This window comes from Dendroctonus ponderosae, unplaced genomic scaffold, assembly GCF_020466585.1.
Source record: "Dendroctonus ponderosae isolate FM_Combo_2020 unplaced genomic scaffold, Dpon_F_20191213v2 Dpon_F_20191213_9, whole genome shotgun sequence".
Taxonomy (NCBI): domain Eukaryota; kingdom Metazoa; phylum Arthropoda; class Insecta; order Coleoptera; family Curculionidae; genus Dendroctonus; species Dendroctonus ponderosae.
The window spans coordinates 742,512-757,053 of record NW_026019116.1 but is presented as its reverse complement, the minus strand read 5'-3'; the positions used below and the strand labels follow the sequence as shown (position 1 = coordinate 757,053).

At 36.6% G+C, this 14,542-nt stretch overlaps 1 protein-coding gene across 9 annotated transcripts in view; it reads left to right on the top strand.

The window, feature by feature from the left end:
- The first annotated feature begins 3,575 nt into the window (after nt 1-3,575).
- Nucleotides 3,576-14,542, top strand: part of LOC109537664 — a 36,031-nt gene continuing 25,064 nt past the window's right edge. For 7 of the 9 annotated variants that reach the window (XM_048669936.1, XM_019904476.2, XM_048669932.1 and 4 more), the window contains exons 1-5: nt 3,576-4,671; nt 5,945-6,647; nt 11,025-11,563; nt 12,756-12,885; nt 12,941-13,087. In XM_048669936.1, the coding sequence (XP_048525893.1) occupies nt 4,096-4,671; nt 5,945-6,647; nt 11,025-11,563; nt 12,756-12,885; nt 12,941-13,087 (2,095 nt within the window). In that variant the 5' untranslated portion in view covers nt 3,576-4,095. The remainder of the gene's footprint in view (nt 4,672-5,944; nt 6,648-11,024; nt 11,564-12,755; nt 12,886-12,940; nt 13,088-14,542) is intronic. The other 2 variants (XM_048669935.1, XM_048669934.1) reach the window with 2 other exon arrangements.

Here is a 14,542-nt window from a genome sequence, read left to right as displayed (position 1 = left end):
TGAAATCCATATTCAATGGAATTACAATAAAAACGTGCCAAAGCGAAATATACAGAAAGATTTGATGAACAGAGAGTTATTCCAAGTATAAATCAATTTCTATATATACAGGGTGTCCCTATAAGGGTAAAGAGCGGATGTGTCTCGACAAGGGTAAGGAATAGCGATTTGCGAAAAAATAAAGTAAAGTTTGCTTTAAAAATGGATGGAAAATGTATTGGCCGCTAGGGGGCGTAACTTCTACCACAAAACAAAAAAGTCTTGGTATCTCGGAAAATGGACAGATGAGCTATCACTTTAAAAACGTCATTTTGGAGCTTGGGTAATACAGCATCGTTTATCTCTGACATTTTTTGTATTTTTCATAATAAAAGAATGGGGAGTCCTTGCTTTTCAATGCTTTCATTTTAATATCTCCTCAAGAGGTCTTTGCCATCTTGAGTTCTGCTCCAGCACTGCGAAGGCCTGTTCTGCCTCACTACGAAATTCAATATATTTTTCAGCCATTCTTTATGCCAGCTTTACTCATAAGGATTTTTTCTCCAAACCGCTAGTTCTTACCGTTGTCGAGATACAGCCGCTCTTTGCCCTTATCGGAACACCGTGTATATATGGTATACAGGGCGTCCGGAAAAGGTGCGACCAAGACTTAACGAGCCAACTCTACAGCAAAAATGAGTGACACGTTTTTATAACACTTTTGCGAAAACTATAAAATCAATAATAACGGACCTACAGCGCGCTAAAGTTGATTAAATTTTTTTTTTTTATATCTTTTTTGTTGGTTATGCGATTGTTTTCTAATTTGGCATACTCATTACTCTTGATCATTTGTATTATTGTTCAAAAGTTGACATTTATTCGTTAATGCTGAAGGGTTGTCACCCATGTCATCTACGTAATAACCTATATATTTTTATTTTTCGCCTTTTGTTGTGTATGATTTCAAAAAATTAAAGAATGTTCAAAATTGCGTAAAAAAGGTTGCCTTGTCACATCTCTCTAAAATGAGCCGCTGACGAGAAAATCTACTTTTAAAAATTGTCTTGAACGGCACGCAAAATTGTAAGCACGTCAAATTATTTCCAGCGTTTTAACAGAGCGTGCCAGGGAAAAAAGTGTTTTCTTATAGCAACGGAGGCATCTGTACAAACAATTTTGACAGATTGTAAAGTATAAAAGTAAATGTTAATCCTCTGTCGATTATACATTTTGCCTTAAAAATTTCAAATATTCCAATGTTGACTTACGTGACATGCATTACTGTTATGGTGTAGCTGGGGACAATGTATCTGCGGCAAGGCGTGTGTTTATAATAATAATAAAGGATATTCCATCAAGTACGCCCTATTTTGTTTAGGACATAAAACACATTATTTATTTACAAAATATCGAAACTTTCCTCCGCGGAATCGCTGGCAGGAATTAATTCGTTGAACCCACTTTTCCATGACCCTTTCACACAAATCAGGTTGTATGACAGCAATTACTCGTTGATTAGTGCTCTGTAAAACGTATAAATTGGCTGGATGGTTGTTGTAAACCAATGACTTTATGTAGCTCCAAAGAAAGAAGTCCAATGGAGTTAAATCGCAGGAACGAGGAGGATAATTGATCGGCCCGTTTATTGAAATAATCGAATCAGCAATTTGTCATGGCAGTTGCACCGTCTTGCTGAAACCACATGTTCTCTAAATCAAGACGAACCAGTTATAGCCTGTTGAGCTTCGTTGAAAAAAATATGGAGCATAAAATTCACACCACGCATTCAGTTTTTCAGGGTGTTGTGGCAGTTCTTAATATTCTTCCGGTTTGTCGCCACTCCAGACCCGACAATTCTGCTTGTTCACATAGCTGTTTAATCAGAAATAAGCTTCATCGCTGAGAATAATTTTCTTAAGAAAATCTGGATAATTTTCGATTTTTTCTAAGCACCAATTACTGAATTCACGTCTCTTTAAATGATCTGTTGCTTTGCGTTCTTGGGTGATACCGATTTTGTATGGACGTAATTCATACAATAGTTCTTGTGAACACGAACATTCAGGTACAGCGGCAATATGTGTTCCACCGCTTGCAGATCTTTGTCTCACTGGCACTGTAACATCATGGACTGGAAATTTTGTTTCGAACTTTATCACTAAATGTTCGATTGTTCTTTTATCTGGACGGTTGAACGACCAAAAATTGGAGTAAATGCACGTAAAGTTTGCGTAACAGAACGCGATTTCTGATAATAAATTTGGATTATTTGTAAACGTTGTTGAAGTGTGAGCCTTTTCATGATTAAATGGTAGACATTTACAAATATCAATGTCACAATTTAAAAAATGCCGCCGTGCATGAGAAGTGCCAATTTAAAAATGGGGCGTTTCCAATAAAAGGCTCTTTAAAAGGATTCCACGACGGCGACTGTTTAGCGCCATCCACACTAGGCTTGGACAATTTGGATCCCTTAAAGCAATACTTTTTGATGTAGGTCGTCAGAGACAAACACGGACACCTCCAGTTGAAAATCGTAATTTACTCGCATTAAACTCCATTGAGAATAACCCAAATCTTAGTGTAAGATCTATTAGTGCTCAGGAAAATGTTTCAAAAAGTTCGGGCGCGAGGTGTTAAAGAAACAACAACCTCATCCGTTTTATTATCAGAAGGTTCAGGCTTTAAGTGAAGAAAATCCCTTGGTTTCTGCGCATATGTGTAAAAGAATCTTATCTCCATATTGGCGTTGAAATGTTTTACAATGTTTGCTAGTTACGGATGAAGCGGGATTCGGGCATGACGGTTTAATCAATCTACATAATGACCATGAATGGGCTTCTGAAAATACTTATGCCACTGTAGAAAGTAATTTTCAATTTAATTGGGCCGCATTTTCTGCTTCTTACACTCAATAGTGAGTCATACTTAAATCTTAAGAAATCAATTGCCTATTATTTTGGAAGATGACCCTTCAAGTTCGAAATTCAATGTGGTTATTACAAGATGGGGCTTCTCTACATTATGGCGTAGGTCTTTTATAATTCTTGAATGAAACATATCCTGAAAGATGGATACGACGCGCTGGGTTTGTAGAATGGCCTCCCAGATCTCCTGACTTAAATCCCATGGATTTTTTCTTTTGGGGTATCTAAAAACGTTCGTATACCGCACTCCAGTACGCCGCCCTCCCGAATTGCGGCAGAGAATTAGTGGCAAGTGTGAAGAAATTAAACAAACGGATGGAATATTTTATAGGATTTGTCGCATTTTTTTGAGAAGCCTTAATTCGTGCATTGAGGAGAATGGACAACACTTTGAAAATTTGGTATGGACATTTAAAAAGTCTATTACAAAATCTAATAATACTTAATACTATATTAAATATTTAATAAAATAATAATTATTTCTAAGTGCACTTGTTTCCATGGCACGCTCTGTTAAAACGATGGAAATAATTTGACGGGCGTTATTACTTACGCCGTGCAAAAGCATACACAACAAAAAGTTGAAAATAAAAACGTATAGGTTATTAAGAAGATGACATGGGTGAGTTCAACCCATTAGCATTAGCAAATCAATCTTAACTTTTGAACAATAATACAAATGATCATAAGTAATAAGTGTGCAAAATTTGAAAACAATCGGATAACCAACCAAAAAGTTCATTCAAAAACATATTTTTTTATTTAACTTGAACGCCCTGTATATTTATTGAGTTTTAGCAAAAGTGTTATAGAAACTTGTCACACTCATTTTTGCTGTAAATTTGCCTCGTTAAGTGTTGGTCGCACCTTTTCCGGACACCCTGTATTTTCTAAATCAGGAAAAAATTGCGCTGTTTAAACATGTAATGATGTACCATTGCCAATAATTGATAAACTGTCAACTTTGGATATTTGGACACAAGAAACAAAACATAAACTTTTTATTTTAACACATTTTCAAATAATCGCTGCCTGCAGTGCGGTGCTAAAATATACAGGAAAATGTTGGTTAAACACCTGGTGTACAAATGACAATGGTGGCTCTGATACTAATTATTGTAAATATATTCTGATCCATAAAGAACTATGTAAAAATAGCCGAATTGAGTTTCTTTATGTAATCATTATGTTCAAACTGCAATTTAAGGTTCTTTCACTTTCAGAAGTCCGTGATGACATCGCTGGGAAAACACATTCAGATGATAGTACAGTCCTAAACATTACTCACACAGAGAGCAGCATTACTGTTCCAATGCCGAGTGTTGATGAGCACCAAAGTAGTGAACATTTCGAGACGTCGGTTTCTCAAGTTTCACATTTGGAGCCGTCTTCCGATTCCCATGAGGTCGACTTTACCCGACCCCCGATAGTTGGCGAGAACCAGCAGGAATTATGCAACAATTCCATGCAGGAAACAAGCGATTATGCTTATGATTGCGGTCAGGAGCCATGCACCGAAGATAATACCAGCCGTGATGGCTGTGTTTTATCTGATGAATGTCCACAGAAAATGAATTCAGACGTAAATCTTGAGTGCATCAAGCAAGATCGTAAGGAATCGAATCAATCTAGGACACAAAAGACAAGTAATTATGATGGCAGTGTGGATACAATTCGAAGTAACGTTACATGCTTGCCCAAAACTTCAAATGAAGGAGATTTACAATCCGAAGTCAATTCAGATGATTTGGGTGACACTGAAGTAAGTTTTCTCAAAATTTGTTGAAATGATCCAATTTTTTAAATTCGCCGTTTATGAATAAAAATTTGACATGACAAAGAGACGCAGTCTCTAATAATATAATTAATATATTTATTATTATTGATAATTTGTTATTAGGGACAAATAGATTCAAATTAATACTTCGTCAACCTCAACAATCTATACCGTCAAGAATCTATTATTATTGATCATTTGTGTCAACCATAAAGTGAGGCTCATAGAAGATTAATAATAAAAGTTCTACAGTACAAGCAATTGAAAACTTTACATTCTTATTGCAATTAATGATGGTTAAGCGGCAATACAATTACTTAATGAAAAAAACGTGGAAAATCTTGCTGAGGTTCCAACTTCCAAATTTACGCCAAAACACTGGAAGCGGTGAATGGGAATACAGTTTATCGGTTGAAAACGGTTTTTTGCAATTTGCGGCGAAACGTTGAATGGCAGAGGTGTAGAAAAAATCAAAAACTTTTGTATTTCACACTTTCTGACATAAACGCAAATTAATCGTAAAAATGGCAAAAAAACGATGTTTCAGTATTTAATTTTTTTCTGGCGCATAAATGTTTTAATTTACATGACAATTTATAAAATTACGTTTTTTTTGGTGCTGAATAAGCGTGATTTTTTCGTAGTTCAGAAGGCGGCTAGTTTTAGAGTTATGAATATTAAAAAAAACCCTTATCCAAAAATGCTGTTTATAATATTTTGAAAGAGCAGTTACTTCACCCGTATCATGTGCAATATGTGCAAAGTGTTGGCCACCAGGATCACCCGATTTAACGCCGACTACATTTGTTTTCTGTGTGGCTCTCTTAAATCAAAAGTAAATGCTTTGCCCGTCGCTGCAGAAGCCGAGTTACTGGAAAGAATTTTCAGTGCTGCAGATTATTTTAAAAACAAGCCAAAAGTATTACTTTGTGTATTCGGGAAAACGGCCAACACTTTGAACATTTGTTAAAAAATTAAATAAGTTCAGTTATTCAGAATTAATACTTTATGTTTTTTTTCATTCCGAATAATGAAAAATTTGAATTGTATGATAAATTGGTAACATATTGGTATGGTAAATAATTTTTTGCACCGGAACAGTAGGTCCGATGAAAATTACAAAAATGATAAATACAATAAAATTTCCACGCATCATAAATCGCAAAAATAATCCGGTTTACGTCATTTTTTGAATTTGGTTTGGTTGCTCTATTGTTGTTTATGTTGCTGCTTAATTATATCAAGTTGTCTTTTTTAGAGTTCGTTGTTGGCTTCTGATTCAGATGCTGAAGATGGCGATAATTTGCCTGTCTCTCATTCTATCCGCTGTAACACATTGAACGGCGTAGTGCAACCCGTCATCTTAGCCAAAAATGATCCAAAAGAATATAACTCCTCCGACTTGGCGGAAGAACACAATTTAGAAAAAAATAAGTCATATGAACAACCTACTCTTTTAAATAACGGTTCGACCCAGGAAACCTGTAACATATCAGATGAAAGTAGTCCTGGCTTTTTGGAAGAGCAGTCTGGTGCATTAATTGGCAGCCCCGTTGAAATTGATAAACAAGATGTAACTGCTCCTGGAAATAGCGCCGTGAATGATGGTATTTCCCACAAACCAAATGGGAACGTTTGCAATGAGCCGGACACTTGTGTGCACGAGGAAACATTATTAAATAGTACTTCAGATTTACCAAAACCCAGTTCAGTGGAAGTTAACAGTTGGGATGGACACTTATCAAATAAACAGGAAACTTCTGATCAGAAGATCAATTCAAATGAGATTAAATCCAGCATGTCAGATGTAAATATTCCCTTTGTTTCGGAAGCACCGATGCAGACTTCAATGGACTGTAATGTAAACGAGTTGAACGATAAAGTTGCAATTAGGAGTGAATCATGTGATTTGGAAGCAAGTAAGAAATATGCTCTGGATACAGTCGCAATCAATGATCTAGGTGAGTGTAATAGTAAATTTTTCGTTTTTGTTGAAATATTTAAGCCTGTATTAGAGGCAAATGATATAGGCTCCCTTAAAGTCATATCACTATCGTGTCGTTCCTCTGGAGGTGTTGTCTGGCGGTGTTTTACGAGTATAGAAAAATAATTAAAAACATTAATAGGTATTAAAAACTGAAAACATTGCAAAAAAATATATTAGAAAAACGACACCAATGTTTTTCAAAGTAATCTGGCTAATTCACATTACGTAAATACCTGTTGCTTCGTAATTATTTAAAACTCCGGTAGCCATGGATAAATAGAAGATAGAAAAAACTCAACAGGAATCGTTGAATGACGGAACGTACTTTTTTGAAATGTCAATTATTGTCCTCATAACCTCGAATTATTAATTTGTATACAAATACAAATAAACACACATTTGAGTCTTTAGCTCCAAACAAGTGCCTGTGGAATCACCTTATTATGCACTCTTCTCGAGCAGCTTCTTGTATTCGGTTAATTAACTCCTGCTCAATTTATCCCGATGCTCAGTTCCATTGGTTTAATGTGATCTTACATGCGTGGTAGGAATGTAGCCGGTGTTCATTTGGTGCCTGGGAAAGTGTCAGTGGTTGTGCAATGTTCCGAGTGCCCCTGAAAGGCTCTTCTGCAATTATGTCCAAGACTTGTTTCTGCGAAGTGTGAAAATCCGTATCTGATATGGAGATCAATCAATTCTTATCTTGGACACCTTGTAGATGTGTTATGTTTTATACGCGCGTTTTTGAACCTTGAGTTCTCACAGATTTTTTTTTTATTAATGTGCATTAATACGTCAACTGAATCAAGAAGCAATTGGGACCCAATTGAAGTTATCTATTTGTGAAGATATTTTCACTACAATAGCTGAATATCGCTCCCAGTTTTAGAAGTGGGATTGTGCCTGGAAACCAGTAATCTTAATGATAAGTTCACTTTACCTATAAAGCACATTCATCGATTTTTATACCAATCGTCTATATGCGTCTTGGTGCGGTGTCCACTCAAGGATCCTCTTTGTCCGGCGATTGTTCGAAAATCGCGACACATGACCGGCCCAGTTCCATTTTAAGGTTGTGTTACGGGTAACCGACTCAATCACTCCGGGCCTTTCCCTTTATATTATATTTGGGATCCTGTCTCTTACCGATATACCTAACATCGACCTCTCCATTTTCCCCTGCGCGATGTTTATTCTTTTTGCAGTGTTCTTTGTGAGGGTAAGTGTTTCAGCCCCGTACGTAGGCCCATATTGGGATGTCTGACTTAAAGATATTGCGCAGCTTTCCAAAGGCCACCCATGTTAGGCCTATTCTCCTCGTTATTTCACGGGTTTGGTTGCTCTGCCAATAGAGATTTCGTGACCAAGGTATTTATAATAGCTTACTTGCTCCATGCTGCCTCCGCCTATCTTGTTGCCTCACTCATAACAAGCTTTGTCTTGTATTGAGTTTTGCTGGTGTTGATTTTGAGTCCAACAGAGGTGGTCGGTACTTCCCTGAGCCCCCATAGATTTAGTTATTCGCCATCTACGGTTAGGACCATGTTTTCAAAGTTGGCGCCTGTTTGCTAATATATTCTAGTAGAGTTGTGAATAACTGTGATGATATGGCGTCTCCTTGGCGTACAGCTCGTGCCATATCAAAGTGTTGGTGATCATCCTGGAGCTTAACATAAACTGTTGCTCTTTGGTACACGTGTTTGATTCCCTCGATATATCTGTATTCGATACGGCAAGAGATTCAGCAAAAACTTGTAGCATTTTCTGCTAGTTTATTGTGTCGAAGGTCTTTTCGTAATCGGCAAAAATTAAGCAGAGGGATTTATTATATTCGATATTTTCCGATAACGGACTTGACTCTTTGTAGATGGTCATTTGTGCCAAGTCCGCCAAATAGTTTGGGGGTTATTTGATAACGTTCTGGTATTTAGAGAAGCGATGGTCAGTTTTCGGCTTTGCTAGTTTATCCTGTACCGGAGATTCTTCGCACCCTCTGCTCGCCTCCTTGGTCGAGAGTAAGCGAGCTGCCGGGGACTGAGGGATGGCCGTGTATTCTGATGTTCTCTCATTACGGGAGTTGAGAATTAACTTCCTTAGGTCTCTGTTGTAATAGTTATGCCTCCATGAGTCTGTCGTCAGAGCCTCTTTGGGCAACAGTGCCACCTGATAAATACAGTGGAGCCAGGTACCGATTGTAACTTGATCATGGCTTTTAATGCACATTTATTAACTTTCTTTGAATCTTTGAGAGCTCTTGGTTTTAAAACGAGCGGATAAACTATAACACATACATATATTTTCAGGATCTTAAGAAAATTGCGCTGTTCAAACATGTAATGCATGATTGCCAAAGATTGGTAAACTGTCAACATTGGATATTTTCAGAAATATTTTCCATTTTCTGAACAAAAGTTCTGTTAATACAGGAAAATGTTATAAAACTTTTATTTCAACAACTTTTCAAATACGCCCTGCAGTAGGGTGTTAAAATATACATGAAAACGTTGCACCGACACTAGGCCTAGGTAACACTGTGTTGAATTGCACTTTTGAGTTGTTACCGCTCTCTAAGTTAACGAGTTATAACTGACTGGAATTTTAACATCTTCAAAAAAAGATCATCTATATTTTCGGGGCAACAGAATCAAGTCCAAACCGTAAAGACGACGAGTTTTCTTGTAAAATCGATCTATTAATGTTTTGAATAAAATACTCAGTTTACCAGTATTTTACAGTAAAAAGTACGGAAAACGCGATTTTTGTATTTAGAAACAGTGTTGTGTAGAAATATTGACCTAAAAGTGAAGAAACCCCAAGATTTTCCCAAATAAATGATTAAAACTTTCGATTTTTCTGTTCGGGGAAATGCTTCGGAAAAAAACAAAAAAAATGATTTGGGTTTTGTTCAAAATTCGAAGCCGCAAACGATTTTCCAAAAATGTTTGCAAAGCGGTTAAGGAGGACTGTTCCAATAAAATTTGTCTTATAATTTTTCACAGAAAATACCTGAATATTGTCAGTATTTTTATGCCAAACTGAAAACTTTGCTAAAACTGGAGCGATGAGGTCGACAAATTTTCCAAATAATTATTGGTAACGTTTTGCTCTGGTCGATTTTTTTTGTAATTTAAGATAATCTTAATTACTTTCGGTGCAAAACTAAATAAAATTATTTGGTTTCTGAGCCAAATTCGAAGCTGAAAAGCGGTTTCTTTTTGGCTGAAAAGACCCTATTATTCAGAGAAGAAGAAAATTGTCAGAAAATAATGTTTTTTTTGCCTTTTTGATTAAAAACTTTCAGTTTTGTGATTGATTTTTGAAAAACCCTTAATGATTTTCGGGGAGAAACGGGATAAATTTATATTTCATTTTTGCCCTAAATTCGGCTCTGAAAAAAGTTTTTGTAAAATTCCTACAAAGCTGTAAATTTATATTGTAATTTTTCTTGAAAAAGACCTCCAGACCGTCAGTACTTTTATGTGAAACTCTACAAAATAGAGCATTTTTGAGTAGAAAGTAAAGCAAAAAAAATTCATTCAAAACCCGTTTTGTCCCGAATTCGACACTGAAAAAGTTTTGGTAAATTTTTTACAAAGCTATGAATTTATTTTGTAATTTTCCTACGCGTAACAGTCCTCCAGATCGTCAGTATTTTCAAGTAAAACTCTACAAAATTGAGTTTTTGGAGCAGAAAGTAAAGCAAAAAAAAATCAGTCAAAACTACAAAACCACATTTTTTAACAAACCCTACAATCTTCAGAGAAATGGGGTTGACGAGTTTTCCAAATAATTTATTATAAACTTTCCCTTATTCTGTTCGTTTTTTGATTTGTGTCCAAATTTGAAGCTGGAAAGGGATTTCAAAACTTTTTTCAAAGCGACGAACGAGGCGAGTTCTAATAAAATGTATTTCATAATTTTTCGAGGAAAATATCCAAAGATTGTCACTATTTTTAAGTGAAACTTTAGAAAATTGAGAGTTTAGAAGGTTGAGGGACTTTGCAAAAACTGAAATTTTAAAGAAACTTTAATATTATTAACAAATGGCCCTCAAAATAAGTCTAAAAACAACTAAAAAAGGTCATCAACATTTTGCCAGCAATCGAACTGAGGCACTGCGCCGGTGCGTTAAGTTGGCGCACCATGCCATCTGCGTAGCGCTGCGCCAACTCCTAAAAATTCACTGAGGCCTAACCGACACCTTATGAGAAACCTTATGAGGTGGTTATGACAGCTCTGATACTCACTATTCTAAATATATTCTGATCTGTAAAAAGCAAAGTAAATATAGTTGATTCAATTGCCTTATGTAATCACTGTATGTTCGACCTGCAACTTAAGGTTCTTTCAGTTTCAGAAGTCCGTCCTAACATCGCTGGGAAAACACATTCCGATGATAGTACCGTCCTAAAAATGACTCACACAGAGAGCAGCATGACAGTTCCAATGCTCAGTGTTACTGACTACCAAAGTGGTAAATATTTCGGGACGACGGTTCCTCAAGTTTCACACTTGGAACCGTCTTCTGATTTCCTTAATTTCGACTTTATCCGATCTGCGTTAGTTGGCGTGAACCAGCAGAAATTATGCATCAATTCCATACGGGAAGCAAGCTATTATGCTTGTGCATACGATCAGGAGCAATGCACCAAAGACAATACCGGCCGCGATGGCTCTGCTTTATCTGATGAACGTCCACAGGAAATGAATCTTGAGTACATCAAGCAAAATCGTAAAAGATCGAAACAATCTAGGAAACGAAAGGCAAGTTATTGTGATGACACTGTGGATACAAAACGAAGGCGAGAAACGAGAAACGTTATATCGTGGCCGAAACCTTTAAATGAAGGAGATGTACGGTTCAGAGTCAATTCAGACGATTTGAGTGAGGTAAGTTTCACAAAATTAGTTGAAACCATCCAAGTTTTTAAATTCGCCGTTTATGAATAAAAATTTGACATGACAAAAAAAAACGCAGTCTCTAATAATATAATTAATATATTTATTATTATTGATAATTTGTTATTAGGGACAAATAGATTCAAATTAATACTTCGTCAACCATAAACTGAGGCTCATAGTAGATTGGTAATAAAAGTTCTACAGTACAAGCAATTAAAAACTTGGCATTCCTTATGCTAATTAATGGCGGTTAAACGGCTGAACAAAAACGAAACAAGAGCCATTTCGGACCCGGAGCGTTTTAAATTAAAAAAAAAAAAAGGAAAACTTTTGGACACGTCAATTTCCATTGTCAAGGGACTCGTTTTCAAAATATAATGCAACCCGTAAAGGCTAGTGTCGTTACGAATTTGTTATACTTAATGGAAAAATTGATAACAGGCAAGGACTACGTGGAAAATGTTGCTGAGGTTCCAACTTCGAAATTTACGCGAAAACACTGGACGTGGTAAAACATCCCCATTTTCACAGTTTAGGGGTTGAAAGCGGTTTTTCTCGATTAGCGGCGAAACGTGTGTTAGGCGTATGTCAAAAAGTGTTAGATACAAAAATTTAAAAATTTTGTATCTAACACTTTTTGACATAACCTCAAATTAAATAACAGGGACATCTGACGCATGTGTTGGAAAACGTGCAAAACATCTTCATTTTTAAGAATGAGCGTGATTTTAAAATTACAAATAACTCTTTGGGCATTAAACTTTTATTGCATAACACCAACAGCATTGTAAACTCAAAACCCAAAAATTATTTGCAAAAAAAATTAAATTTTGAATTTGGCAATAAGGCTTAAGACAAACAGCACCTGTCATCTTTTTATTTTGATTAATTCCTTTACATAGAGCAGGGATCGGCAACTTGCGGCTCTTTGGATGTGAAAAGAAAAATTTATGTGATCGAACATGTTTTATTTAGTGACGCTAAGGGCCCAAAATGACTGTCGTTTCATTTTCGTTTTGCCACTTGGTATTCTTGAGAAGTTTAAAATGTTAAGAGAAAAAATAATTATCTAATTTGAGATTATCTTTTGAAATAATTGTTTTGAAAACCGACTAACATTTTAAAGACACCAAGAAATTAATTATCTTTGGAAAATAAAACCCTTGACTGATTCCTACAGAAGTCTTCTGATGCGTCCATCGAAATTGCATCGCCACCATACGAAACGCTGGACAAGGACAATGTGAAATCGCATTTTGAAGCGAGGATGAAACTGCAAACACTAGCTGCTTGGAAATATCGGGAACTAGGTATTAATTTAAAATTAAGCACTGCGCTGATGTAATCAAATTGCATTTTATTTAGCTTCGTCGTCACTTTTAACTACTGCAGATGACATGCCATCGTCAGCTGTTGGTTCTAGCCATTACGAATGTCCGGTCGATCTCAGCAACACGGGCAGATCTAGGATTGACCATCACGCAAAAAAATGTCCAGACGTACCAGATAAAAGTAAGTTTTTTTTATTTGAACTATTTTTATTAATTAGTGTGTGTACTAATTATGGCCGTTTAGTATATGCATGCTGATTCAAAATTGGCGTCATTCCTCTGGCGGTATTTTAGGGGTCCAGAAAAAAATAATTAAAGAAAATTATTGTTATTAAAAACTGAGAAATTTGCAAGAAACTATATTAGAAAGACGGCAGCAATGTTTGTCAAGGTAATCTGCCTAATTAACATTACGTAAATACATGTGGCTTCGTAATTATTACATACTCCGGTAACCATGGAATTATACAGAAAGTGACAGTAAAATAGGCAAGGATAAGTGGTAAATTCAACAGGCATCGTTTAATGACGGAATGTACTTTTTCGAAATGTCAATTATTGTCCTCATAACCTCGAATTATTAATTTGTATACAAATACAAATAAACACACATTTGGGTCTTTAACTCCAAACAAGCGCCTGTGGAATCACCTTATTATGCACTCTTCTCGAGCAGCTTCTCGTATTCGGTTAATTAACTCCTGCTCAATTTGTACCGGTGTTCAGTAAGCGATTCGTTTAATATGCCCTTGTTCTCTGTTTATCTTTCATACGTGGTAGGAATGTAGCCCTTCCTCGGTATTTATTTGGTGCCTGGGAAAGTGTCAGGCATTGTGCAATGCTCTGAGTACCCCTGGAAGGCTCTTTTGCAATTATGTCCAATACTTGTTCCTCTGTGTATGGAACCCGACATCTATTGTCGTCCACTATCTTCCTGGAGCCAATCTCCAGTATCTCTAGCCCTTTGTTGGCGTGAGTTCTTACAGCTTCTGCTATGTTACTGTGGCATTGCCCCAGAACTAATCGCATATCCGCAAATTCGTGAAAAGAGGTTCAAAGTAAGTCACAGATTGACAAATTATTGTTTTTATTGACAAGGAGTAACTGGGTTGGAATTCGATTTTCAATTCTTAATATCTTCTAGAAATTATCGAAAAAAATCAGACTATGAAGGCTTTCACGGCCGGTCAGATTACATTTAAAAATGTTTTCCGGGCTTTGAAGCCGTGGTCTATCGGAATTTCTTCCTGACGTTTCGTCCACAACTGCGGTGGACATTTTCAAAGGCGATGAAGCAGTGGGCGAAGTGATCTCCCGTGCTTTCCGACTAAGAATGATTCAACTGCTGGATTCCCAGTCGTATTTATGCCGCCCAGCCGTGTCTGCTCATGCGTGGGAGATGGGTGGGGGTTCGAACGCTTCGGCGCACATGCTGTTTGGCGCAAAACGCGCTTCAAATCTGGATTGAGTGCCGTAATTTCTTCTTTTCTGTTGAAATTGTTTTGGTGTTTAAATATTTCGATGGCCTCCCTGGTGAGTTTCGGGTAGTATCTTTCAGATTGGTGCAGAATGTCAACTTCGTCGAAGCGTATTTGGTGGCCGTCTAGTAGTGCGTGCTCCGCTACTGCTGATTTTT